Source organism: Caretta caretta, chromosome 12 (genome assembly GCF_965140235.1).
Source record: "Caretta caretta isolate rCarCar2 chromosome 12, rCarCar1.hap1, whole genome shotgun sequence".
In the NCBI taxonomy this organism is placed as follows: Eukaryota; Metazoa; Chordata; order Testudines; family Cheloniidae; genus Caretta; species Caretta caretta.
The window spans coordinates 7,049,537-7,077,513 of NC_134217.1; the positions used below are offsets into that span (position 1 = coordinate 7,049,537).

At 46.8% G+C, this 27,977-nt stretch overlaps 2 protein-coding genes across 8 annotated transcripts in view; one reads left to right on the plus strand and one right to left on the minus strand.

Moving 5' to 3' along the window:
* Positions 1–27,977, plus strand: part of KIFC3 (kinesin family member C3) — a 75,147-nt gene that overhangs the window by 13,561 nt on the left and 33,609 nt on the right. For 3 of the 7 annotated variants that reach the window (XM_048816542.2, XM_075118312.1, XM_075118313.1), the window contains exons 1-4: positions 13,401–13,504; positions 16,887–17,004; positions 20,781–20,926; positions 25,192–25,372. In XM_048816542.2, the coding sequence (XP_048672499.1) occupies positions 16,923–17,004; positions 20,781–20,926; positions 25,192–25,372 (409 nt within the window). In that variant the 5' untranslated portion in view covers positions 13,401–13,504; positions 16,887–16,922. Of the gene's footprint in view, positions 1–13,400; positions 13,505–14,072; positions 14,240–14,897; positions 15,546–16,886; positions 17,005–20,780; positions 20,927–25,191; positions 25,373–27,977 lie in introns of those variants that run through there. The other 4 variants (XM_075118311.1, XM_048816540.2, XM_048816539.2 and 1 more) reach the window with 4 other exon arrangements.
* LOC142068615 (uncharacterized) lies at positions 1,831–4,045 on the minus strand. The gene is made up of 2 exons (XM_075118229.1): positions 3,192–4,045; positions 1,831–2,512 (listed from the first exon to the last, which is right to left on the minus strand). Exons 1-2 carry the CDS (start codon positions 3,736–3,738, stop codon positions 2,436–2,438), a joined length of 624 nt encoding a protein of 207 aa, XP_074974330.1. The 5' UTR covers positions 3,739–4,045; the 3' UTR covers positions 1,831–2,435.

Here is a 27,977-nt window from a genome sequence, read left to right on the forward strand (position 1 = left end):
CCACATGTTTTTAATTATTATCTTCCAGCTGAAGATAGTGCACTTGGTACCTTGTGGCCATGTTTGGAAAGCACTGATTCCAGTGAGTCCTGTGATAAAGTGTTATTTTCCTTGTTGGTTCTCTGTGATATCATGCAAACTGATATCTCTACAAACACCTTTTAACAATGTAGCCAGCTGGAGAGAGAGCCCAGGTACCATGCAGGTGCCAGCTTGTTTTTGGAAGAATTGTGGTTAGTAGTATGAGTAGGCCTGTTTTCCTTTCTCATTTAGAATCATATATGCATTAAAAGCTCTTGCCTTTTCTCTTGTTTGTAAGGAAAATTATCTTAGCACTGAAGCCTAAACTAATCTCTTTGGAGGTCCATTTTTGATGACTTTTTCTTGCTGGCCGTGTTGTGTGTGTTTGACCACACACCATGTAAATGGCCAGGTCCTATATGTAGAACTATATGATACTCCTTGCCTCAGCATTTGGCCACACCGCAGACACCTTGCTCTGTTCACCATCATCACACTCATAAAAGCGCTTCCCCAAACACTTCTGTAAACAAAACCCAGTCACCTAAAAGTTCATAGTAAAGAGGCCAACAACAAAAAAGGAAATAAACATGGCTGGATCTGATCAAGCGCTGGATCTGATTCAGCCAATGTGCTCATGAATAAATTTTTCTACTATTCACCTAGTTTTCCTACGTTAATCGGTACTTTCCCCCACCCAGTCAATGAATCCTTCTGTTCCCCGCAAATCAATTAACACTGCTCCTAATCAGTTAATTAATTCTCCTCCACCTCCCCTGGCTTTTTTCTAGGGCTTTTCTGCTGTGTCTCTGTCACTCTCTAAGGAGCACCAGAGACCTGTGCGCTCCCAACTCCTCTTGCTTCTGAGAGCCCTGCTTGCTTGCCAGCCTGTGCTCAGAAAGCTCAGCTCAGTGGTCGCTCTGACTCCCTGCCTCTCCCCTTCCTTCTCTGAAACCAGTAGCAGCAAATGGACTTCTCCTAGTTGTGAAAAATCTAGCACGTCAGAGGCCGCTTTTGTCCTTCTCCGGTTTCCTGGGAAAGGCGTTCAAAACGGTATGGTATGTTTAGTTTAAGCTCTGCAGCATTAGTTAGCAAAACATTATCTCCCAAGTTCAGACAACATCTTCTCAAAATTGACTCTTCCAAGAGATGTGCTCCTGTACCTCTCAGGGCAAACACAGCACGTAACGCTCTGAAAGGGATACCCTCGGCTCCGCCCTCAGCAACTAGCACCTCTGGTTCTTCCAACTTGGAATGGGGAGCCCATTTTAGCAATTTAACTATTCACCATCATTGGAACTATTTGGAGAAGAAGCTACAATCAACATACTAGAACTGAGGGCAGGTTGCTGAGCTCTCAGGTCCTGTTTGCTGGAATATGTCTTGATAAATTCCAGGACAATTGACTTGCAAGTGCTATGACCTCAAGTGGAAAAGATTTTGAGTTTGGGCATCCATTAACAACATAGTCTCAACTTCAGCTTCAATCCAGTCTATACTTGCTTCACTTGAAACTTTCCGGTCACTTCTAATCACCTCTGAAAGTTCATTTAGCAGCCATATCTACTGACAACATCCTGTACTTACTCATGACAGAATAAAGAGATTTATGGAAGGTTCAGGGATGCCTTGAGGCAGCAATGTGAAGCTGAAAGCCACTAATATATGTTGCTATGCTCGGGAATGCAGCGCTTGTAATGCTAGGAGGAGACTGTAATTGGTGCAGATGATGCACTATGAAGGTTTAAGAAAATTGCCTATTGCTTTGCAGGCCTCTGTTTGCTTTCAGTGAATGGAATAAAGATGGTCTTTCAAACCAAAACAATTCTTTAATTAAAAAACAACAACTGGAGGAGAGAGACAAACAAAAAAACACATCAGCACTGTGGGGGATGGGGGAAGGAAGGGTCCCAGGAGGAGGTGGGGTCCCAGGATGGTTAAAGATTTGTGTATGTCCAGGGATCATATCCAGCCTTCTCCTTTGGAGTACAGTGCAGCGAGTACTGTACTTCAGCAGGGCTAAGCTGCAGAGGGACGGGTGTTGAGTGCAGTGGGTACTGGGAGTCTACAGGGTTGGACTGCGACGGGGCGGGAGTGGAATGCAGCGGGTACGGACTGGAGCCAGGAGGTTGATAAGAGTGTGTTGGCGGGGTCTGGGGGCCACACGGGAAAGAGCTTTGTGACAGTGGCTGCAGGGGAGGGTGGGCATGGAGCTGTTCGGTTTGCAGTGCTCATAGTCCCTGGAGCGTGTCTGCTTGGCGCTCCATAACCTTTAAGAGCCGTTCCGTGGCTTCATTCTGGCGCGCCGCATTCTCCTTTCGGTCCTTCTTCTCGCTGCCCTGCCACTCCTTCAATTCCTGTTTTTCGGCTGTGGAGTGCACCATGACATCACACAGAAAGTCCTCCTTAGTTCTTCATGGCCGTTTTATAATTGTGTGTGGCCGTTCAGACGGCAATAACAAAGAGGGAGGCTGGGCTCCCAAGGTCACATCTGTGAAGCCAAAATGCAACATTTTACAGAAGCAGTATTGTTTACAAGGCACAGACCACTGATTCAGTGATTTAAAAAACAGCCACTATTCACATACCTGTCACTAACTGGCTGACCCCAGGCAAGCACAAAGGAGCCACAAGACCCCCAACGTGGTGAGTAACCGCAGAGGCACGGGAAATCAGTGTTCCAGGGCCGTACTATACTCTGGGCACGTGGCTCTAGAGGAGGGTTAATAATCATTACTGTCCGCACACTTTCCACGGGCTGTGTTCATTATGGAAGATCTCTCGCTGCTGAGGGGGAGCAGGGAATCCAGGGAGGGTCTTCTCCAAGCCTGCAGCTTCTGCCCTGGCCCTTATGCGGCTCACCTGTGTGTAGCAGTGGGGTCCCCCCAGGGATGGCAGAGTAGCGTGGGAAAGTGGCCCTTAATGGGGCAAGAAACAAAGCAGCTCTGTCGAAGAACCTGTGGCAGTGGATTGCCCAGTATCTCCATGAGAGTTTCGTGGAAATCTCTGAGGCAGATTCCCGTGAAGTGAGGGAGTCAATCAACACCCTGTTCCGCTGCTCAGACGAGGCATGTGGTGGTGCGCACATCATACAGACGCAAGCCTGCTTTCTGCAACCCTTCTGCCCCCAACAACTTGCTTCAGCAATTCCCAAAATCAGATCCACTTACCAGGGGCCTCCTCTCCTGTCTGCACGTCGCCAAGCTCCAACAGCTGTGACTGGCTAGCCTCCTCTGGGGTAGAGAAGAGCTCCTGGCTGCATGCATCTCTGACCTCCGAGTTGTCCTCTGCCTCTGAGTCCCTCTTCCCCTCCACAGCCTCGTCCAAGATTTCCTCCTCCTGGCTCGGTCCACTCTCGACTGGCACAGGAGCCAACGAAGTATCCACAGTGGCCTTTGCAGTGGAGGTGGGGTCGCTGCCGAGTATTGCGTCCAGCTCTTTGTAGAACCGGCAGCTTGTGGGCGCAGCACCGGAGAGGCGGTTTGCCTCCCGCGCCTTGTGGCAGGCGCTCCGCAGCTCCTTCACTTTGACCCTACGCTGCAGTGTGTCCTGGTGATGGCCCCTTTCTATCATGCATCGTGAAATCTCTCTGTAGGTATAATTCCTACGGCGGGAGCGCAGCTGGGACTGGACAGCCTCCTCTCCCCAAATGCTGATGAGGTCCAGCAGCTCGCCATTGCTCCAAGCCGGGGATCGCCTGGTGCGTGGAGCAGGCATGGCCACCTGGAAAGATGCACTGAGACCTCTGCACGCGTCACCGAGCAAACAGAAAGGGGACTTTCAAAATTCCCAAGGAATTTAAGGGGTGGGGCTCACGGCTGGTCACCTGAGGGCAGGGCAGTGGAGTTCAAACTGATGACCAGAGAGGCGAGCACAGGCATTGTGGGACACCTCCCGGAGGCCAATCAGAGCGCTGTAATCAACCAGGGTGTCTACACTGGCACTGCGGTGCTGTAGACCCGGCACAGAAAGCTCCACGCCTCTCATCGGGGTGGCTTTTTTACAGCGTTCAAAGCTGCTTTACGGCGCGGAAACTTGCCAGTGCAGACAGGGCCTTGGTTTGATAAGCAGTAACGTGACGTATGTCAACTATCTCATGGGCAGGAATGTGCAGAGGCCTCTGGAAGAAGTAAAGGTTATTCACCTGTAATTATGGACTCTGAACAGTCACACTTCCCACCCCCCTTCCCTTGGAATCCTTGGAATGCTAATTACATCCTCATAGCTGAGGAGGCGGGGGAAGGAAGTGAGGCAGATGGAAACCTCATGTATAGCCGCACTCTCCGAATGCCGAGGACCAGTGAAGGGAGGGACAGAAGCGGGTGCGAGAGCACTTCAGTGGGCACTGCCATGAAATGTTCTACTGTCAGAGCTGCACCTCTGGCCCTTCCCAGGGGTCTGACGGTGCAGGGTTCATCTCCGTTACAGATGAGTAACCTTCATTTGTTAAGCCGATGTCATGATTTTGGGCGACCCAACTCAGGACTGAATACTTGTGGGTGACAATACTGACCACACCTCCATGCATGAAGATATTTATGCCAACCCAATGTTAATGACAGGGTTCCTCACATTTATTTTTTTTTAATTAGAAAATTCCCACACAAATAGATTCATAGATAGTAAGGTCAGAAGGGACCATTATGATCATCTAGTCCGACCTCCTGCACAACGCAGGCCACAGAATCTCACCCACCCACTCCTGCGAAAAACTTCTCACCTATGACTGAGCTATTGAAGTCCTCAAATCGTGGTTTAAAGACTTCAAGGTGCAGAGAATCCTCCAGCAAGTGACCCGTGCCCCATGCTACAGAGGAAGGCGAAAAACCTCCAGGGCCTCTTCCAATCTGCCCTGGAGGAAAATTCCTTCCCGACCCCAAATATGGCGATCAGCTGAACCCTGAGCATATGGGCAAGATTCACCAGCCAGATACCCAGGAAAGAATTTTCTGTAGTAACTCAGATCCCACCCCATCTAACATCCCATCACAGGCCATTGGGCCTATTTACCATGAATAGTTAAAGATCAATTAATTACCAAAATCATGTTATCCCATCATACTATCTCCTCCAGAAACTTATCGAGTTTAATCTTTTAATCTTAAAGCTTAATCTTTGTTACTTTAGAGTTATGACTCACATAGGTGCCAACTCTGCACTCACCAGCAGCCAAGCTCCCCTTCCGCCCCCACCTCTTCCTGCCCCTCTCCCCCGAGCGCGCTGCATCCCTGCTCCTCTGCCTACCTCCCAGTGCTTCCTGCCAGGCCGCCGCCAAACAGCTGTTTGCACGGTCGGGGCGGGGGAGGAGCGGGAAGCGCTCAGGGGAGGAGGCGGGGAAGAGGCGGGGCCGGGGCAAGGATTTGGGGAAGGGATTGGAATAGGGTCAGGGAGGGGGTGGGGACTTTGGGGAAGGGATTGTAATGGGGCCGGGAAGGGGTGGGAAGAGGCGGGGGCAGTCAAGCACCCATGTAAAACAGGGGAAGTCAGCGCCTATGATAACTGATGTAACTGACATAGGCCTTATATTACAATGCATACCTAGAGCATACCATTAAAAAAACCTAAGCGTTCAAAAGACAGGAAATGAGTAGTTAAGGTGATTTACACAAATATTCTACTACCCTTACAGTTGATAAATTAAGTTAATGACACTGTAGCATTACAGTTGTTGTTGGAATGAGTAAGGTAAATTTTCACGTGTCAGTATTATGAGCATTAAACCAAATGAATGGACTGCACTGGTAATAGAATATTTTTGTAAATTGCCCCTTACTAATTATGTCCTGTCTTTTTAAATCTAAGGTTAATGCTGTATCTGTGTATTCTGCGTAAGAGTTATATTAATTACTTCAGCAACTTTAATTTGGGTAGCAATTTTTTTATGTGGGTTTATTATTCTTTACTGTAGCCTGAGGAATTATTCTTTTAAATTTGTTCTCTGTTAAGGGTCTGAGCCGAAGCGCATTGAAGTTAAAGCCTATCTAAGCCCTGCTGTCTCCCAAGGATGACCCCAGTCCAACAAAGCACTTAAGCATATATGTAATTTTAAGCACATGAGTAATCCCTTTAAAGTCAGTGGGGTTGGTTGTCTGCTTAACATTACACATAGGCTTAAGTGCTCTGCTGAATCAGGGCCTACATGCTGACATGGGGTGAGGGCTGTGATTTTGGAATGGAAGTGAAATTCAGAAGAAGAAAAATGCGAGGTACCCTGTTCCTAGAAGTTCAAGATATGTAGTCTCTGGTGTTTTCTTTTGCATTTTCTGGTCCTCTAAAGCAGGTGGCATCTGCAGTTTAGAGGCGGTGGCTGCAGCTGTGGGAGTTTGTGGTTGGTATGGTTTAATGTTCTCTGCCAAACCTTCATTTGCTGTTAGCAAACTAGAAATATTTCAAGAGGGCGATTGCAGAAGAACCAGCTGAGTGCAGAGGTGTTTTTTCTTCACAGCTGGGAAACAGAGTAATTAGCAGTACAATCTCCCACTTGTACTGTTAGAACGGACAGGTGGTATGAACAGGGCTGAAGAGGCAGGTGTGAAAAGGTGATGAGGTTCACAAGACCCATTAAACAACGCAGAAGCTCACAGTTATTTTCCCTTCCCTTATCTTACAGATTCTTTATTTCTCTTTTCCCTGCTCTCCATGAAGTATGCGAGTGGTACAAAATGAGATGGAACATACACCTCATTCTGGAGTCCGATATCATGGGTTTTGTACTTAGTACCATTAATACACACACCTTCGAGATGAGGGTGGGAGTATCTGTGGGGGAGAGTATTATCATGGAAGCAGAGCTGAATGGACACAGAGATTGAATTCCCCATACTATCCCCAAGAAAAATCTGAGGTACATTGTGATTTAGTATTGCAGTGTGGGAGGGAAAGGAAGAAACTCAGAAAATTCTGACACATGAAGCAAGGGCATCAATTTCTACTGGACTGACAGTGCCTCCTCTCTCAAACAATATGAGAAGACTTTAATAATAATACTGCTTTGCACTCATAGGGTCTACACTATACAAATATTGGGATGAAATTAATTGTGGTGAGGGGGCCAGCACAAACCCCTATGTCCTCAAAATAGGGCTTAAGTGGTGCAGTAGAGTCTTCTGCTGGCCCTCTGCACAAGCATGAATGTCACCCCATTAATGAATGAAACCAGTCAATACTCTTGTGCAGTTGGCCAGTATTATATTCCCATTTTACACAAGGGGAAATTGACCGACAAAGCAGCCAAGTGTCTTGTTCACAGGCACATAGAAAGTCAGTGGCAGAACTGAAATATCCTGGCTTCTAACTCTTTGTTGTAATGGCAAGACCCTCCTTGATGTGAGGGAAGACTCTTGTATCAGATGAGGGAACCCAGTGGAATAGTGAAAAGATGGATGTGATGTGATCCTGTTTCAGCATTAGTTTTCTGTATGCACGCTGCAGCCTGGAGACCTGGGACTTTGGTGAGGATGAGTGTGGTGGTGTCCTTCTGTTCTTGCCAGTGAGTCTACATATTGCAAGTCTGAGGCTTGCAGCAGTGAACTGTCAAAATTGGGGCCGCATTTGGGTGACTAGTGCAGTGACGGCTGTGCATTTATGCTTTGCTGTGGACAGTATCCTGTGTTGCTAACCAACCTCAAACATTCAAATATCATGAGTCAGCCCCTCCCAAAATAATGAGTGTCTTAAAAACTGAGGGTTTTTTTGTTTTGTTTTTTCTTTTAAAATGAAGTTCTTTTATTTCCTTTCTGATATTCGAGTCTTCTGAGTGCAGTTCCATCACATCTTTCTGCTTTTCTTCACAACCCTGAGGGCCAGAAGTATATTTTTTTGATGAAAGCTGAGATCTTCATGTAATCACTTGTCTCCAAAGCCCAGGCTCTAAGTGAAACATCCAATATCATAAGAATCGGCATCACAGGCATCTGCTCAGGTTGTGGAGGAGGGAAGAGACTGGAAAAGGACAAAGGGGAAGATGAAGTTTATTTTTATACCCTGCATGCTTCTCACAAGCTAATCCCCTACCAAATCTTTTAATTACCAAGTACTTGCTTGCACGCAGCCATGTGGGTGCTGTGTCTGCATTCCGTTCATTTTTAGCTTCACAGAAGACAAACATATTTTTGTCCAATGGATGTGGGAGCTTCTGTGACCTGCCTTTCCCCATCCCTTCCCCCACACACCTTCCTTCCCAATGAGTACCAGGAAGTGCCTGGATTTTGTCAGCACCTTTGACAGCCAAGCCCTTTCACATTCACTTGAACTTTACCATTTTTTTTTTAGATTTGTCTGAGGCAATGCAGGGAAAGTGAATTGGGCAGGGTGGATACCTGATCTCCAGCAAACGGATGTGAGTATTGTTGTCAGACGTCACCGGTGTGGTGCTCTGCTCTGTTCAATGTTGGTAACAGGTGGCTGCATGCGTGTGTTCCCTCTGTGTGCTGCACAGAGCACCCCCAATGACCACAGACTCCGATAAGGTACGAAGGCACCCGGCCAGGTTTATTGCCAAATGAAACACAGTCTCTAGGTCCCTGGATCAGATGTCTACAGTTCTGCTAGTACATATGTGCTCCCTGACAATGGACCGGCTCAGTCAGTGGTGGGATTTACTACTGCCCCCTAGGCCAGACAAAGACATCCACTCAGGGATGTATTCTTATACACAGGTACAAACAAGTTACACCTCACCCCTGGTGCATCGAGGTAGAACCCTGCTGCTTGTTGGGGTGCTGCCTCTCTCCTGGTACATGTTGGTTCGAACAAACAAGTCTATCCATCGTATTATCCTTTGGACCCTGTCTTTTAGGATGGGTCAGCCTGTTCCTCAGTCTCTCTGTGGAATGTGTTCATACAGGACTGTTCTGGTGCCATGTTTATCCTATTAGTGCTTGGTACCCTTTAGATATGTGTATACGTCCAATTAGCAGCCTTCTTCTTGCCTACTTCCGTGAGCAGGGCCTGCCTCTGCCTCGCAGCTTAACTTTGCTTTATGTTAGCAAAGTCTTGACCATTACTTTAGTTCAGGCCTCATACCAGGCCTCTGATACAGGGGTTTATGCTTCAGGGCCTCATCTTACTACACGTATCTCTGCCCACAGCAGGCAACACGGTTTGTGTGGTTCTGACAGAAGAATTTCAGTATTGCCAGGACCATTTCTTGGTGGAAAATGAAACATAGGTACAGCCTAACAATTGTCTGGCCTCAAGCAAGAACTTGGTGAGCAAATCTTTGTTTCTGCTGCCAAGGGGATTGATTTGAGTAGGAACTGGGACTGAGGCCCGCAATGCTGAGGTGACACGGAGCCCCCAGAAGCATAGGACCTCCATCAGTCTGATGAGAGCCAGGTCGCCTTTGTGCTGATGGGTAGGGTTGTAGGGCCCAGTTCATCATCCTGTGGCTCCTTTATGTAACTAAGCTGTCTTAAAGCAACTGCAGGGCAAGTGCAGGGGCTCATGGGGAGTATCCCCAGCATAGGAGCCCCCACTCCAGGCACAGAGCCAGCTCTGCACAGTCTATCCCAAAGCACGGGGTGTGTTCCAGGCCAGTGGAGGAGAGATGGAGGACATAAACGGCATGTTGGGGGTGAGAATGAACTGCCCATCCAGCAAGTCTGTGCCTTTGTCATCCCCCACAGGGGCCATTGCGGCAGGGACAGCCCTCCACCAGGAGCTGCGCTGTCCCCAGAAGCCATTGAATAGGAAAGGTACAAGCTGCTTTGCCTCCATCCCTGCACTGTAGAGAAATCTATCCCCTGGTGTTCAGCGGAAGGACTGTGTATCGTCTCCTCTCTCCTCCTTGGTGTCTTTTCCCACTTATCACCACAGCATCTCTCAATTGCTGAAGTAAAACCACTCCTCTAAGGCCAGGTGTATACCACAAACTTTTGTTGGTATAGCTGTGTTGGGCAGCTGACACAATAACTGTGCTGGCAAAAGCGCCTCGTGTAGATGCCGTTATACCTGCAAAACTTCGGGTGGGGATAATAGCAAAGCCTTCTGAGACCTCACCTAAATAGTTCAGTTTTCTTACAGAGCCACCAGTGATGATTACCTGAGTTCTAATTGGAATGTAGGACATAGGACTAGAAGGGACCAATCTAGTCTCCTGCTAGCTCTGTAAGAAAGAAACTATTTTTAAAGTCTAAGTCATGTTTTTTATGCATCTCTCACAATTAAATGTAGAACTAGTAATTTGTCATTCCTGTAATTTGTGGAAACGGGAAGGATGAGCATGTGGCTAAAGCATAGGCTTGGGAGTCAGGCTATTTGGGTTCTATTCTCGGCCCTGCTGTAAACTTTGTGTGACCGTGAGTGAGTCACTTCCCCTTTCTATGCCTTAGTTTCCCTATCTGTAGCTACAAAGTGGGCATTGCTCTTGCTTCATTAAAGTTTGCAAAGGGCTTTGAGAATCTCAGATTGAAGGTGCTAGAAGCGTGCAAAGTTTTGTTGTTTATCGGGTCATTGTCAAGTAAAACAAACATGTTATTAAATAAATCCCTTACCGTTTTACTAAGGCCGTGTCTACACTTACAAGCTTACAGCAGCAAGGCTAGCGTACTGAGCTATGTCGATGGGAGAGAGCTCTCCTGTTGACATAACAAAACCAGTGCAATGAGCAGTGGTATCTCTGTCAGTGGGAGAGCGTCTCCTGCTGACATAGCGTGGTGCACACGAGCGCTTATGCTGGCAAAATGTATGTCGCTCAGGGGTGTGGTTTTTTCACACCTCTGAGCGCCAAAAGTTTTGCCGACATAAATGCTAGTGTAGACATGGCCTAACTAATTTGAGAACATGAAAAGGTGTGGGGGGGGAGAGGAAATATCTAATTTGTATTGTTTACTTTCAGCATTTCATTCATCTTAGACAATTGAAACAGAGTAGACAGAGCTGTAAAGCATAACTGTTTTTTTGACTTTTGGGGTGTGAAAGGGACTGAGGTTTGTACGGAGGCACTGAGTTTTGTGGGAGCTCTGTCGTGGGTCTAGTTTTGGTGGGAGCTGTTGGTGGGTTTAGCTTTTAGTTCCAGCTGATTTGATTTTGGAATGTATGTCAAAGGCATGTGGAGTGGTAGGTAAGTGCCTATTGTTTTATAAAGCACAATAATAAATTGAAGAATAATCTAGCTTTCTAGCTGCTACACACTAGAATAAGGTTCCTGTGTTTGGGTTTCCAGCAACACTGGGAAATGTATGAATTAAAAAACACAGATACACTCTTTTTTTTTAAATTTAAAAATATAATCAACATGAAGATCTTTCCATGCAGCTGCTCAGAACTATCCGGATAGCCTGATATGTATTTATTAGGGCTGTCGATTAATTGCAGTTAACTCGCGCGATTAACTCAGAAAAATTAATCGTGATTAAAAAAATTAATCGCGATTAATCGCAGTTTTAATTGCACTGTTAAACAATAGAGTACCAATTGAAATGTATTAAATATTTTCTACATTTTCATATATATTGTATTCTATGTTGTAACTGAAATCAAAGTGTATATTTTTATTATAAAATTTGCACTGTATATATTACAAACAAAAGAAATAGTATTTTTCAATTCACCTCATACAAGTGCAATCTCTGTCGTGAAAATGCGACTTACAAATGTGGATTTTTTTGTTACATAACTGCACTTAAAAACAAAACAATGTAAAACTTCAGCACCTACAAGTCCACTCAGTCCTACTTCTTTTTCAGCCAATCACTAAGAGACAAACAAGTTTGTTTACATTTACAGTAGATAATGCTGCCTTCTTCTTATTGACAATGTCACCAGAAAGTCAGAACAGGCATTTGCTTGGCACTTTTGTAGCTGGCATTGCAAGGTATTTACATGCCAGATATGCTAAAAAGAAGTCTTAAAGGAGCAACACTCTGATGCGGAAACTAGAGAACCCGAACCAGCAAAAAAAGAAAAACAACCATCTGCTGGTGGCATTTGACTCAGATAATGAAAATGAGCATGCTTTGGTCCATACTGCTTTGGATTGTTATCGAGCAGAACTCATCATGAGCATGGACCCATGTCCCCTGGAACGGTGGTTGAAGCATAAAAGGACATATGAATCTTTAGTGCATCTGGCACGTAAATATCTTGCGATGCTGGCTACAACAGTGCCATGAAAATGCCTGTTCTCAATTTCAGGTGACCTTGTAAACAAGAAGCGGGAGCATTATCTCCTGCAAATGTAAACAAACTTGTTTGTCTGAAAAAAGAAAAGGAGGACTTGCAGCACCTTAGAGACTAACAAATTTATTGGGGCATAAGCTTTCGTGAGCTACACCTCACTTCATCGGATGCATGCAGTGGAAAATACGGGGGGGGGGATTTTATCTGAGCGATTGGCTGAACAAGCAGTAGGACTGAGTGGACTTGCAGCCTCTAAAATGTTACATTGTTTTATTTTTGAATGCATTTTTTGTATACAATTCTACATTGTAAATTCAACTTTCATGATAAAGAGATTGCACTACAGTACTTGTATTAGGAGAATTGAAAAAATATGTTTTCTTTTGATTTTTTACAGTGCAAATACTTGTAATCAAAATAAATATAGAGTGAGCACTGTACACTTTGTATTCTGTGTTGTAATGGAAATCAATATATTTGAAAATGTAGAAAACATCCAAAATATTGAAATAAATGGTATTCTATTATTAACAGTGCGATTAATGACAATTAGTGTTTTGAATGGCACAATTAATCACGATTAATGTTTTTAATCACTTGACAGCCCTAGTATGTATATTATGGTTTATTATTTAAAAATAAACCCTGCATTTGGGAATGACTTGATGGCCACAATGAGTTTGCATCGAACACTTTTCACCCAGAAAGACCCCAGCATGCTTTACAAACCATGCAGGCGAATCCTTTCAACCACCACAGGAATGCATCCGCCGCTGAGGCGGAGCAGGGCAGCTTGTTTACACCACTGGACAACAGTTTAGGGCAGGAAGCGGGGGGGGGGTTTCTCCCAGAGAAGGGGCTGGTTGTGACCCCACGGGCGCGGACTCTGAGCTCTTCCCACGCCAAGCGAGCGAGAAGCTGGCCGGAGCTCCGAAGCCCGGTCTCTGTGCCCCTAGCTGGGGGGCGCTGCTGTCTCCTGGGGGATAAATGCAGCCGCTGTACGCGAGACAAAGGACAACAGCCCCTGCTCTCGCTCCTGGCTCCGGTCCGCGGCGGCCCTTTGGGGAAACTCCTCGGGTGGCTTTTGCTGCCTTCCTCCTGCTCCGCTGCACCTTCAGCCCGCTGCGATCTCCCTGGCGAGCCCCCCCCCAGCGGGCGGCTCGCTGGTCCCTGGCAGGCTGGGGCGTGGGACCCGCCGCGCCGCCTCGCGCGGGGCCAGGGGCCCGCCCGGTGTTCCCCGCCCGCGGGCCCGGGCGGGGGCTCGCTCTGCTCCCCCCCCCGCCCCCCCAGCGCGGGCCTCTGCGGAGAAGGAGCTGCCGGAGTGCGGGAAGCCGGTTTCCACAGCAACCGGCAGCAAGTAGGGGTCAGTTATTTCCTGAGGAAAAGCGTGTGTGTGTGTGTGCAAGGAGGGGGTGTGTGTGTGCAGGGTGTGTGTGCACAAGGGTGGGGTGTGTGCGTGCAGGAGGGTGTCTGTGTGCAAGGAGGGTGTGTGTGTGTGTGTGCGAGGAGGGTGTGTGTGTGCAGGAGGGTGTCTGTGTGCAGGGGTGGGGGGTGGGTGTAGGGTGTGGGGGTGTGTGCAGGGCGGGGGGGTGCGTGTGTGCGTGTGTGCGAGGGAGGGGGGTGTGTGTGTGTGCGAGGAGGGGGTGTGTGTGCAGGAGGGTGTCTGTGTGCAGGGGTGGGGGGGTGGGTGTAGGGGTGTGTGCAGGGCGGGGGGTGCATGTGTGCAAGGAGGGGGTGTGTGTGTGTGCGAGGAGGGGGTGTGTGTGCAGGAGGGTGTCTGTGTGCAGGGGTGGTGTGTGTGTGTGTGCGAGGAGGGTGTGTGTGTGCAGGAGGGTGTCTGTGTGCAAGGGTGGGGGTGGGTGGGTGTAGGGTGGGGGTATGTGTGCAGGGCGGGGGGGTGCGTGGGTGCGTGTGTGCAAGGGAGGGGGGGTGTAGGGGAGGAGAATGGGGAAGGTCCGCGACTTGCCTGCGGAATCCGGGCTCGCTCCGTGAGGGAATGACCGCGCAGCCCCATTGCCATGGCACTCCTGGCCCTGGGGGCGGCTAGCCCGGGTATCAGTGCCGGGCGCCCACCCCGGGCCCGGGCAGCTCCGACTGGGTGAGTCTGGCCTCGGCCCTTTTTGTTTCGTGCATCAGCGGGCCGGGAGGGCAGAGCGAGGAAGGCAGGTTTGCAACGGGGATTTCTCCGGCTGCTTGCGGCAGCAGAGAGTCCCTGTCTCTTTTGTCTGGCCTGCCTCTGCTCTGGGTGCCTCTGCTTTGATCCTGGGGGGGGGTTCTTTCTTTTTGTCTCTGTGTGTGTGTTTCTCTCTCTCCTGGCCCTGCCACAAGGAGCCCGAAGAAGAGCTCTGTGTAGCGGGAAAGCTGGGCCCCTCCATCCGCAGAAGTTGGTCCCATATGCAGGACATTCCCTCACCTACCTCGTCTCTCTCAAAGGACTCTTTGTCATTGGCGGTGGGGGCGGAGTGGGAGCTAATGCAGCAGTAGGTGGCGTGCGCCTGACACAGCTTTGTGCCTTTTAACCAGGGCTTTGCTTCTGTCACCCCCTCCAGCTCCCCCAAATCGCCGCCGTTCCCATCGGTCAGTCTGTATTTCCAGTGACTTGTTTGGCAGCTGATGGCCCCTGGCCGGGTGTGCGCCGGCTGTTGGAATTCTCGTTTCTCCCCCGGAGCGTGCACCTGCTCTTGCGTTGCCATTATGCTTCACCGGCCAAGGCCCAAAGGTGTGACAAGAGCCCTGTCTGCGTGTGAGATGCATCAGAAATAGCAGGGCCGGGTGCTTCGAAATACATGGCGTTCATTCCATGAATATGTACAGCATAACGTGTGCTGTAATCTTAGTTTCAAGATTCAGCATTTCCAGCAGTCGGAATAAATGTACAGTAATAAGCAGCGGGATAATGCCAGGGTTCTGATCCTGCAGCTGCCACCGTCTCAATGGACCCCTGTGCCCATTTAGCGGCAGTTGGGAACTGGGGCCCCTGTTAGCGTGGGGTGGGTCACGCTAATAAGTGATGTAATGGTTAATGAGGCAGAGTGGAGAAGTGTTTTAAGGTTCCATTAATGTTCATGCAACACTCTGAAATCTTTGGATGAAAGAAGCTTGACGAGCAAAATAGAAAAGAGTGTTTTAATTAATGCGCGTTAGGTGCTTCACAGGGCATAGAAAAGACAGTCCCTGCTCTGAATTGCTTCCAGTCTAAGCATACACTGATGACAGGGATTTTAAATAAAAATGCAATTAAAAAAAATTGTTTATTTCTCCTCTTCACCTCTAGTTTCTGATCATGGGCTATTTCTCTGTTCCTGCATGGCACTGGCTTTCCCTGCATAACTACACTTCTTTTAATGGGCTCTCTCCTGCTTCATAGATTTCTGACCAGAAGCTCTGTGTGTGTATGTGAGATGGTAAGGCTCATGTATCCAGTTCTGAGTTTGACCACACTGACCGAAACAATCCTAGATCACAGAGCACTCTCCTAATGACTCCTTTCTTCGTGCCGCTGCCTGGGTGCCAAGCCACAGGGCTTTTTTGGTTGTTTTCAGTTTTCTTTTCTCCCCTTCATTATGGCTTTGAGTTTAGAGTCAGTCCCCAAATCAGTGCTTTCTGACTACTTCATTGACTCAGCTGCATGTGCTTGAACCCGTGTTAGGTTCATCCTTCCTCTCCAGATGACCCAATGGGATCATTGAGACACAGGGTCATTGAACCACAACAATATGAATGAGAGCAGTTTTGTAACGTTATGAGTGATAGTTTAGATGTCTAATTGAAACAAACACGGCCAAATCCTACCTCGTGAGACAAAGGATTTGAAGACTTCCTCTCAGTTTAATCCCAAATGAGGGAGTCTCTTTCCAGATGAGTGAGGCGCAGTGGAGATGGAAGGTCTGGGCATCCAGATGGCACATGCCACTTTGTAAAGCAGCTTGGATAGGAGTCTCTCTCTTCCCCAGTCTGCTTCCAGCCTCTGTGGTCTATGGTTCTCATCCTGTGGAGGCCTGATTGTGGGATGCACTAGGTCTCATTCTAATCTAAGTTATGAAGGTTTAAATCAAGTAATTCCACTGAAGTCCACTGGTGGAAACACTGGTGCAAGATGAGAATCAGGCTCAACAACTGAACAAAGACCCTGAATATCTTTGCTATTCGTTGTACGGTGGTAGCACTTTTGAAGGCCCCAATCAAGATCACAGCAGTGCAATAAGAGTGTGATGCAATAAGAGCGTGATGCAGACGAGAACAGGTAAGAGACTGGGGCTTATTTACTGGCTATTGTACTAGGTTATCTACAGACTCATAGGACGACATGATTCCTACCCTGAAAAACTTACAATTGTAAAAGTTATAAAATCAAATGTTGTAGTGGAAGAAGCTGGAAATGATACAGGAATTATTAACCAAAACAACGTGGGTAAACAACACTGCAAACAATTATGGAAGCTATGGAATTTTGGCACTTAGAATGGAAACATCACAACATGAAGAAGGAAGAAACACAGCTACAATAACATTGCAAACAGGAATTATGAAGTTAATTACAGATACAGTGTGTGTAACATCTACTTTGTATAGGTCAGCATTTCTCATGTGGACAAATTCCCAGTATCAAATCTGAATCGTTCCAGATCTGTGTGGGAGTAGGAATCAAGTTGGGGACATTGCTACTTGCATGGCTTGCTAGAGTATCTCATCCTGGACTGCTAACTTCCTGCAGCTGGAATATCTTTGCTTGTGTTTATTCCCAGGCCCTGAGGTGTCGATCTGCTTTGGAACCCTATGCCATGATTACATCTCACAAGACCTGGGATCTGGGACCTATTCCCTCATTGAAAGACCTGTGGAAAAAGGACCTCCCTCTTGACAGTGAGTATTAAGTGATGGCTCATCCCATTCCAGGCCCAGCCCACTCTTGCTCACGCCCTTTCTCACACTACAGCCAGGAGAGGCTAGAAAACCAGCGAGCCCACATTTTTGACATTTCTTTTTAGATGTCAGAGATGAGACTAAAATGGTTTCGGGGGAAGCAATTCCAAACCAGACAAAAGCTGTTAGGTAACTCCAGGGCTTAGCAGGCAGGTATTTCAGTGCTGCTGCTGTGGTGGAAGGTGAAAGGCTCCTCTCCTGCTTTCTAGTCAGAAGCCTTGGGACAAAAGTTAAATTTTAACATGTAAAAGAAAATAAATGATCTGTGATCTGCATGGAAGAAAAACACATGGATTCTGTTCGTCCTTCATCTCAGCTCCTCGGGAGAGTTTGTTCTCTCTCTCTCTCTAAAGCACGTAAACCAAATAGGTGAGTTTAGTTTAACGTTCTTTCTTTTTCAGGGGCTGATGTCTTTTCAAAAAGTAGCTAAAAGAACCAAAACCCGCTTGTTGAAATATGCTGCTGCTTCTATGCAGTTATACACAACACCTGCTGTCTGTTTGCAGGCTTCAGGGTCACTCTGAGTCTGGGGCTAAATGTTAAAGCCAGGTTTTAGCAAAAGGACTAGATATTTTGGGTGGGAAATCAAAAACAAATGGATTTGTTGTTCACTCTGACACATTTAAGTTCTTAAACTTTGGCAGCAATTTGTCTATTTATTGTTTCCTCTTCTCTGATTTCTAACTACTGACCATAGACGTGTGTGTCTGAGAGGCTGGCCTGGTCTGCAGCAGCAGGGGTCTGAAGTTGTGTTTTCATTTCTCCCCCTACCCTTTCCCCACTGAGCTAGTAACATTCCTTTGTTACTGGGTGGAGAGACTGGTGGGGAGTGAGACACTAAAAGCCAGTGTACTGTATGATTAGCATCAGATGAAAGAAAAGGAGTACTTGTGGCACCTTAGAGACTAACCAATTTATTTGAGCATGAGCTTTCGTGAGCCACAGCTCACTTCATCAGATGTTTACCGTGGAAACTGCAGTTTCCACGGTAAACATCTGATGAAGTGAGCTGTGGCTCACGAAAGCTCATGCTCAAATAAATTGGTTAGTCTCTAAGGTGCCACAAGTACTCCTTTTCTTTTTGCGAATACAGACTAACACGGCTGTTCCTCTGAAACCTAGCATCAGATGGTGTCCTTCCTGGTGGGGGAATAATAATGTACATTAATTGCACGTATGTAATACTTTTTATTTAAGGAACTACACGTGATTTTGAAAGGTTGTTATTCCTATTTTAAAGATGGGGAAACAGAGGCATAGGGAGGCAAAGTGACAAGCACAGCAAGATTATATATCTATCTTGTACGTATACAGCCATCTTCACCATAGTATCTGAATACTTCCCAATTATTTAAGAACAGAAACAGCAATAACAATCTCTCTCTGTCCCTTTCCAGCCTGTAGGAGAAATAGCTTGATTTATTTATAGTCGTTTTTTGGTGTGTTTGTGTATGAGAGAGATGAACTGATCATGGGAAAGCTAAATGGAAGAGTTCATTTTTGCATTTAGTTCTGGACATGGAGAGACTTGTAGTCTTTCTTATTTCTTTCAGGGCTGGGTTCCCTGGTTTAGGCCCAGCTCCCGTGAAAGTTCTCTTTTCATTTTTGCATTTAGTTCTGGACATGGAGAGACCTGTAGTCTTTCTTATTTCTTTCAGGGCTGGGTTCCCTGGTTTAGGCCCAGCTCCCGTGAAAGTTCTCTTTTCCACCCTTTCAAGCCTCCCTCTGTGGTCTGTATATTCATTATACTAGTGGGACGTAGACGCCGTAAGAAGTTATGGTCACTGAAGGAGAAATGATGTCTCAGATAGATTGGGCCACTCTTATACAGGGCTTTGAATATCAGGAAAGAGACCTTGAGTAGCCACTGCAGAGAGCTGAGTGATTTTATACGGTCATGATGACCTGCACTGCTAAGCGGAGGGGTTGCTGTGTTTTGCACCCTCTGGAGCGTCATTCCTATACGTAATGAGTTGCAATGATCAAGCCTGGAGGTCACCAGAGTGTCACTGTAGTCAGGGCTGTGTTTGGGAGGAAGGAACACAATCTCCTGCTCATCACAGAAGAAAGTGAGTGTTTTTTGCCACCATGGCTATTTGAGTATCCAGTAGCATTGACAGGTTTCAGAGTAACAGCCGTGTTAGTCTGTATTCGCAAAAAGAAAAGGAGTACTTGTGGCACCTTAGAGACTAACCAATTTATTTGAGCATGAGCAGCTGTAGCTCACGAAAGCTCATGCTCAAATAAATTGGTTAGTCTCTAAGGTGCCACAAGTCCTCCTTTTCCAGTAGCATTGAGGAATCCACAACCATATCAACCCATAGCCTCCTGGTAACAGACACTCTTGAGAGCGGGGGATGAGAGAGGAGGCAAGTTCTGCAAAGTGCTTGCCACTTCCTGCCATCATCACTTTAGTGGTCCAGTCAGGGTTCAGCTTTAGCCGGCTGCTCTCCATCCAGGGATTGATTTTTGGCTAAGCATTGAGAGAGCTGGGAGATGATCCATTTTCTCAAGTGAGCTTTTTCTGCTGTTGGACCCAGAAAAGAACAGAGTGGCTACTTCGCCTCTAGAATTGTCCTTCTTGGTTCTGGTTCCATAAGGAAGAACACATTCAGAGGGGCGGAGGTGTTAGCTCACTAGTCCTGCAGTGTCAGTTAGACAGGTTTTGTGATGCAGACCTGGTCAGGCAATTAGATAGGGGATAAGATCGTGGATACTGAAGTCACAAAATAAGTGAGTGGCAAAGGTGGGAGGAGAACCCAGGAATCCTGATTCCCAATCCCCTTGTGTGGGAGTTTTGACAGTACAGAAAAAGTTCAGGCGTCTGACAACGTTGTAGATTGAGAGGTGAAGTTTGCATAATTCTTCAGAGTCTGTTTGGATTGTTTACAGGGTTCTTCATAAAGATACATGAATAGATTCCTACAGTTTGGATTCCTGTAACTTATGTTCATTTGCCAACAGATCATATTTGCCCTAAAGGGCTCATTTTGCTAATCAACATTGCCCAAGTTGTAAAAATACTTTGTTCTTGTATGGTGCTTTACATTTTCCAAATGACATACAAAGAGAAAGTTGTAGTCATATGTGAAATGAGTTTGACCAGTCTCAGCTCACTCAGGTAGGCAGACTGTAGCTTTGCTTACAGCTTTTCCTTCTTTCCTTCACCCACCCCTTCTCTCTCTAGTATCATAGATTATCAGGGTTTGAAGGGACCTCAGGTGGTCATCTAGTCCAACCCCCTGCTCAAAGCAGGACCAGTCCCCAATTTTTGCCCCAGATCCCTAAATGGCCCCGTCAAGGATTGAACTCACAACCCTGGGTTTAGCAGGCCAATGCTCAAACCACTGAGCTATCTGTCAGCCCTGTGGCTGAGATTCCATACAAAGCTCATGGTTTCTTCATTGACCTGAAGTATTTTGGGCAGCAGGAATCGAAAGCGTGACTGTAGTTGTTAATGACCTTGGCTGTGAGCCAGAGAAGGGAGGGGGCTTGAATACCAGCTTTAGTTACTAGCATGATGATGGATGGCCTGGAACAGAACTTGGGGGGTGGGCAGAGGGGAGGAGGAGATAGACTTGCTGAATGAGAACAGGAGGCATGCATAAGACTGAATCAATCTAAAGGGATCCCTCCTCACTCTCTGCTAGACAAGCTGTTTGTAGTCAGTTTCTGCTGGGCTGATTTATTTAACATTATTTTTTGTTCTGTTCAAGGGAGTGGACAAGATTCACTCCTCAGTGACGGTGAAGAGGACTCGTCTGTCCAGACGTCTGTGGTGCCTGCATTGATCCAACATAAAACCCTCAGCGTGAACTGGTGCAGTGCTGCAAGTCCACAAGGCCTCTACCTGACTGTGCAGGTAAGGAACTCCTGATCCCCTTCTCGGTGGTTTCCTGCTTGAACTGTGTGTCTTTTCAGCTGTGTCTTTATGGGAAAGGGAGTGGGTTATCAACTAAGTATTATACTGGCATCTAGAAGTCATCTGCCTGCAGTGTAAGGGAGCCAAAAAATAGCTTGACCACTGGGGACTACCTGAGGTGTAAAAAGGATTTCCTGGTGATATTAGGCTGGTGTAATGACAGTACACCAGGCCCCATCACAACTTCTGGTGCCTGGACATGTCAGGGACATGTCTTGGGAAGAGAAGGGTTGTGTTGGGGAAGGCAGGAGGCTGGAATGCTCTGCATTCGGGCTATTATGATCTGTTGGGGGCGCCTGTGGGGACTGTTGCAGGCAGGATGTTAGTCACAGCAGCCCCTAGGCTGCTCTAACTTGTGTCAAGGGCTGAATCAATCCCCTGTAGTTCCAAAATCTGGAAGGCATAAAGGTTGCTTACAGTCATCTTTGTGCTCCCTAGATATAGGGCTGCACTGAACTCATCTTAGCCACAGCCCAGGATCAGGGTCACCATCAGTAGAGGATCCCAAACCAAAAATCAGCAGTAGGGATCTCAGCGTTTCCCAGGAGGATGCATTTTGGGGGGAATATGATAAGTGTCCTCATTGTGAAACTCACAGCTGATTGAACTTAGTACGACCACCACTCTCACAGCAGAAAATCCTCTAAGGAATAAGGTTGGAACTTAGACTATGGAGCAACTGCTAGCTAATTAAAAAAAAAATCACTCTTAGATTTAGAGTAGCAGCCGTGTTCATCTGTATTCGCAAAAAGAAAAGGAGTACTAGTGGCACCTTAGAGACTTATTCTCAAATAAATTGGTTAGTCTCTAAGGTGCCACTAGTACTCCTTTTCTTAGATTTAGGTGCCAGATTTTTAAAGCTAGCTTGTCTCTTTTCAAAATACAATTTATTCTGCTGTGTAAAGGCACTTTGTTGTAATGCTTTATTCCCTGAGTGGAGATGGAAAGGGTGTTGGGAAAATATATCTCAGTTGTCTGGAATGTGTCAGGAAACCAAATCCACTGAGGAAGTGGTAAAGATTTAGTGGAACTGTTAAGAATAACATTTTTGGTGTCACTTTTGAGCTATATAATAATCATTCAAGGGAGGAAGAAGACAAAACAAACAAACAAGCAAACAAAAAAACCAGCCCATGCTTTGCATATACCTTATCCCAAATCTAAGATTGTGCAATAGGGTTTACTAACTACTGATTAGATGGGTCATGGGTGGGGGAGATGATGGTAGTAATTTCATATGGAGGGGTTAGAACAAAGGATTGAGAGTCAGGACTCCTGGGTTCTATTTCCATTTCTGTCACTCGTTCATTGCTGGACTTTGGGCAAGTCACTTAGATTCATAGATGTTTAGGTCAGAAGGGACCATTATGATCATCTAGTCTGACCTCCTGCACAACGCAGGCCACAGAATCTCACCCACCCACTCCTGCGAAAAACCTCTCTCCTATGTCTGAGCTATTGAAGTCCTCAAATTGTGGTTTAAAGACTTCAAGGAGCAGAGAATCCTCCAGCGAGTGACCCATGCCCCATGCTACAGAGGAAGGCGAAAAACCTCCAGGGCCTCTTCCAATCTGCCCTGGAGGAAAATTCCTTCCCGACTCCAATTATGGCGATCAGCTAAACCCTGAGCATATGGGCAAGATTCACCAGCCAGATACTACAGAGAATTCTTTCCTGGGTAACTCAGATCCCACCCCATCTAATATCCCATCACAGGCCACTGGGCCTATTTACCATGAATATTTAATTACCAAAACCATGTTATCCCATCATACCATCTCTTCCATAAACTCATCGAGTTTAATCTTAAAGCCAGATAGATCTTTTGCCCCCACTGCTTCCCTTGAAGGCTATCCACTTAATCCATGTCTCTATACAATGGAGACAATACCTATGTGTTTCACAGGAGCGTAGTATAGCTTCAGAAATTACCTTTTGTAAAGTGCTTCGTGAATGCGGGATGACAGGTACTATAGAAATGCAACGTATTGTTTTCTGGCTGCGGACTGAGAATTGCTCTCCCTCATCTTGAAGTTAAATTCAGAAACGTTCCAGTTGTAATAACCATTCACCATTTTGTGTTGAGTATTGTACTCACTCATGCCTTTCAGGTTTATGCTCTTCAGGGCAGGGACTTATTCGTGGGACGCCGCTCACCTATTGTACAGGGCTTTCTGATCTTAAGCCTGGTCTACTCTACCAAGTTTTACCGGTAAAACTTGCCTATTTCAGAACATTATAGATACAGTGTAACTCGTAAAAGTAGCTTCTGAACGGGGTGGGGGAAAATTCTCAAGTCTCAGTCAGGGAACAGATTACACCAAAACCTTGTCCACGCTGACCGTTTCCAGAAAACCTTCCAACGTTGCTCCAGCCCCAGAACAATTCCACTGGTGACAGCAAAGGAGAGAGTGCTGTTACCACTCTGTCATCTCCACTTGCTTTTAGACGACGTGAGGGTGAAAATGCTAGAGCCCGGCCTGCACTCGTGCCCGCATCGCTGTTAGTGCTGGCATTAGAGCTACAGCGGAGAAATCCCTATAATTGTCCCTGTAGAAACAGCTTCACAGTCCTGTCTGCAGGCCGTTAAGGTAGTCCTCGCACCGCACCAGAAACAGTGTAATCCTTCCTAGGGTAGCAGAAAGGAGAAGGCTGGAATGGAGAAGAATGTAGATTTTTTTTTTCAGGGTACTGAATAATTGTTACATAAATTACTATAATCCCCTTATTTCTCTGCATCCTTCCAGATCTGCTATACTTGGGTAAAACTGTTAGAAGTTAGGCTTGCTCCAAATCCGTGCCTCTGAACAGTGGCTCATTGTAGTTAAATGGCCCACGGAAATGAGCTTACAGTATGATAGAGCAGCAGAAAAAGCCAGCGTGAATTCAGAAACAACATGTGATGGAACGCAGAGTTGACAGTCTGTAGAACGACTACGCCAACTGGAATACTGTGTACAGGGCTGGGTCCCTCTCAACCAGTTAGGTGCTGGCAAATTGGAAAGAATACAGAGAATAGTAAATGTGATTTAGAAGTGAGAGGCATTGATTTATGAGGCTAGATTAAAGGACAGACTAAACTAAACATGTGCATTTTGGCTAAACCACAACAAAGGTAGGAAGGGACATGACTATCTACCAATAGGATTCAAATATTAAGGAGAGTGAGGACTTGTTTAAGGTGGTTCAAGGATGGGGGTGTAACTAGGAGGAATGGGATGAAATTAAGGAAAGGAAAATCGAGATTGAATGTCAATGAAAACTTCCTGACACTGAAATCTGTAAAGCTCTGGTAACGTCTCCTGAGGAACGTGGTGGAAGCCTCATTGCTTGGGTGATCTGAAACTAGGCTGGACAAAACACCAGCAAATTTAGTGAGAGGAATAATCCCTGCACGGAACCATGTCTGGGGCTACATGGACTAAAGGACTTAATGCATCTTTTCTGTCGCTGGTTTCTGATTCACTCTGTCTGGTTTCTTTCCTGCTGAAATGGATTTTTTTCCCCTTCCTCCTTTTCCCCATCAACCTTGGCTTGGCTCGCCTGATTGCAATCAGGAAATCACCTGCTATGCGATGAATGGATCCGCCTCAGTCACTGTAATTAGTGTCACTTTTTTCTTACATTGCCATCTAATTTTCTGTCCCCTGCCTGTCTTCTCCTTGTTCCTTTCTCTCCAAAATAGTTTTCAGAACTTTGAAAAATGCCCGCGATGAGAGATGCTGATTTCCAGTCTGTAGTTTGTATTTGAGACCATGTGTATGCTGCTTCTTGTCTTTTGCCTTGTGACTGACCTTTTGGAAACCTGAGGTTGATGAGAGCTGAAAGCTGGAGGGAAAGTGTGGGAGAACATAGGAGGTCACTGGGGAAGAGGGCACCGATGGCTTTAGTGGGATGGCACAGGCTGGAGTTTGATTAGGTTGGAATGACAATGGAAGGAGTTTGGTTTAGCAGGCAGGGAGTTGACCAGATCAGAGTGGTGCAGGGAAGCAAAGAAGATGTGAAGACAGCAGAAATATATCTTGAAATACTGTGTGATACTGAGGTACCTGTAATGATTTCAATACCCTGGGGCACAGGGTGACCTTTCAAAATCTCACTCAGTCAAAATCTCGCTCAGTCTGTGATAAGAAGTCTAGGGATGGTTTGTGCCCTCTTGAGTTACAATGCCCTTTAAAGGGAAAATGGTTGTGTTTTGAATGCAGGCCTTGCAGGACAAGTTGTGCAAGGACAAGAGTCAGGTGAAGAACGAAGAGACGCATCATCAGCCACAGACTCAGTGTAGGACCCAGAAGCTGGGCATAGAGAAGAGGCCGGGGTCTGCTCTCAACTGGGACGCTGGAGCACAGGGCCAGGAAGCCTGCAGCATGAACTTTGAGAAAACAGGTAAAGGGGGAGGCATGAAAATTGGTGGCCATTAATTCTTACGCCGATCTCTGTCTTAAGGCAACACAATCAGAAAGAAACTGCTTCCTAGTGAAATGAGCTAGGGGGTAAGTGAATTTCCTCAGCTCACAGCTAATGCAATGATTCTTTTATATAAATAGAAACTGATTACTCGTTAGGGAATCAGTTTGACTCAAGAGGGATCAAATGCAAACCAGGTGTTTGCAGGCAGGTAACAAAAATGAGCTGAGCTTGGTCACTGACAGATGAATCTAACCTTTGATCTGAAGCAGAATGATCTTGTTTATTTCTTGTCTTTTAAGGAAATGTTATCACAGCACAGTTATAACCACCTATTCCCTCCGAGTGCATTGCCGCCTCCTTTCCTCTTCATCCCTGCTCTCTTGCATCCCCTCGGCCTGAGTTTTTATCCTGTTCTGTGTCTGTTTCGCCTAGTAGTGCCGGCACGTGTCCCTGTGCTCTTGGGTCTCGTTTAAATGTTCTGGTTTTGTCTTCAGCCCCCTTCCCACTAGAGGAGATAAATGGCATTTCAGAAGATTATACTTCTTGCTTTGAAAGCTGCTTCTTGCCCAGATGCTCTTCTGAATCTTACGCAGTTAAACTGACAGCTCAAATGTGGGACCTCGTCTTTGCTGTCCTGCAAGTGCTGAGGACAGTGTCCACTGTAATGTGTTCAAGAGGCTGGTCTACTCTTGATGGTTATTCGGAGCTTTTTTATCCCTCTCGCTGGTTAACTTCCAAAGTGGACAATGTGGATTTGGCAGAAATGGAGTCCTTATTGCTCCTTTTGTCCCGCTTCCCATCCTTCCAGAGGCAACATTGCTCGTACAAGAGTCCAGCGAATGTAAGTGTCTCCTCAGGCTTGGAGTCTGTTGGCAGGGAAAAGGAGGTGAAGGAAGAGCTTTTCACTAAAGGTGCATGGAAGCGTATTCACCTTTCTGAGAGAAATGGCAGATCTGATTCTTATCCACTCATGCCAGTTTAACTCCATTGACTTCTGGGGGTTATTCCTATTGTGCAGATTCAGGCCTCGTGTCCCTGGTGAGGAAGAAGCTACGCAGAAACTGTGCTGCAAGTTGGATTTTGATTCCTATTATTTATTTTCTCCATCAGAAACTCATTACCTGGGCTTGTCCAGACACACCAGAGTGAGCCACTCCCTGCTGTACTCTGGTTTAGAACTTACTGGGTTATCTGTGGGAGATGTCTCTCTCCGCCCTGAGCGGGCCTCAGGACAGAGCGTGTGCGTGAGAGCACCAAGCATGTTAGACAGAAGAGGCGTCTCAGTGACAGAAACAGGAAGGAGCTTAAGAAAGGGGGAAGGCCTGCCAGCTGGAGATGTCAGGTTCCAAGAGACAAACAGTGATGCAAAGAGTAGGCAGACACATGAACTGCAACTTTCTTCTCAGGCAGGGGAACTAGCGTGTGAAAATGACGTAGCTGGAGTAAGTATACAGTGAGTTAGACCTAGAATTTATCTTCACAAGTCCGTGGTACCCCCTTCTCTGAACCCCCCTGCTGCTGCTGAGTTATTTCCTCCTGTGCTGCCCCTGCTCCCCCTGCCGCTTCGCTAAGCCTTTAGCTGCTCTTCTAGCTGGGCCCACCCGAGGCAAAAGGCTCCTCTGAACTTTGCTGATCCCTCCATCTGCTAATGCTCCTTGAGCTTTTTACTGGCTTTGCTCGTAGGTGAAGCAGGCTTTCCTGCTTTATACGCTCCCCATTCTCTGGCAAATGGTTGGCAAGATGCCAAATAGAGAGGCTCAAGATACCACACAGTCAGCTATAAATAGGGCCCCACCAAATTCACGTCCATTTTGGTCAATTTCACGGTCATAGGATTTTAAAAATCGTAAAATTTCATGATTTCAGCTATTTGAATCTGAAATTTCACGGCGTTGTGACTGTAGGGGTCCTGACCCAAAAAGGAGTTGTAGGGGGGGAGGAGGGGTTTGCGGTACGGCTACCCTTACTTCTGCCCTGCTGCTGGTGGGGGCGCTGCCTTCCGAGCTGGGCAGCTGGAGAGCGGAAGGCAGAGCCCCCGCCAGGAGCAGCATAGAAGTCAGGATGGCCTGGCCTGGTGTTGCCACCCTGACTTCTGCCCTGCTGCTGGCGGGGCGCTGCCTTCCGAGCTGGGCGCCCGGCCAACAGCCGCCCTTCTCCAGCCTCCCAGCTGTGAAGGCAGCACAGAAGTAAGGGTGGCAATACTGCGACCCCCCCTAAAATAACCTTGTGACCCCCCCCCTTCCCCGCAACTCCCTTTGGGTCAGGATCCCCAATTTGAGAAACACTGGTCTCCCCCGTGAAATCTGTATGGTATAGGGTAAAAGCACACAAAAGACCAGATTTTGCAGAGGGAGACCAGATTTCACGGTCCGTGATGCGTTTTTCAAGGCTGTGAATTTGGTAGGGCCCGAGCTATAAAAAGCTGAAAAGCCAGAAAGTGTTGAAATAACAGGAGATTTCATTTGTATGCTTTGCACATCAACGGCTGGCTACCTCAGCACCTTCTAAACAATTTCAGTGTTAAATGCCCCATATAAATCCTATGGTCTGATCTGCCCTGTACATAATCAACATGTTTTGT

Excerpts from the sequence above, each read along its gene's own strand:
- LOC142068615 (XM_075118229.1), bottom strand. The coding sequence starts at position 3,738 with ATGCCTGCTCCACGCACCAGGCGATCCCCGGCTTGGAGCAATGGCGAG. Across the intron at positions 2,513-3,191 it reads GACAGGAGAGGAGGCCCCTG|ATGTGACCTTGGGAGCCCAG; the intron begins GTAAGTGGATCT and ends TTGGCTTCACAG.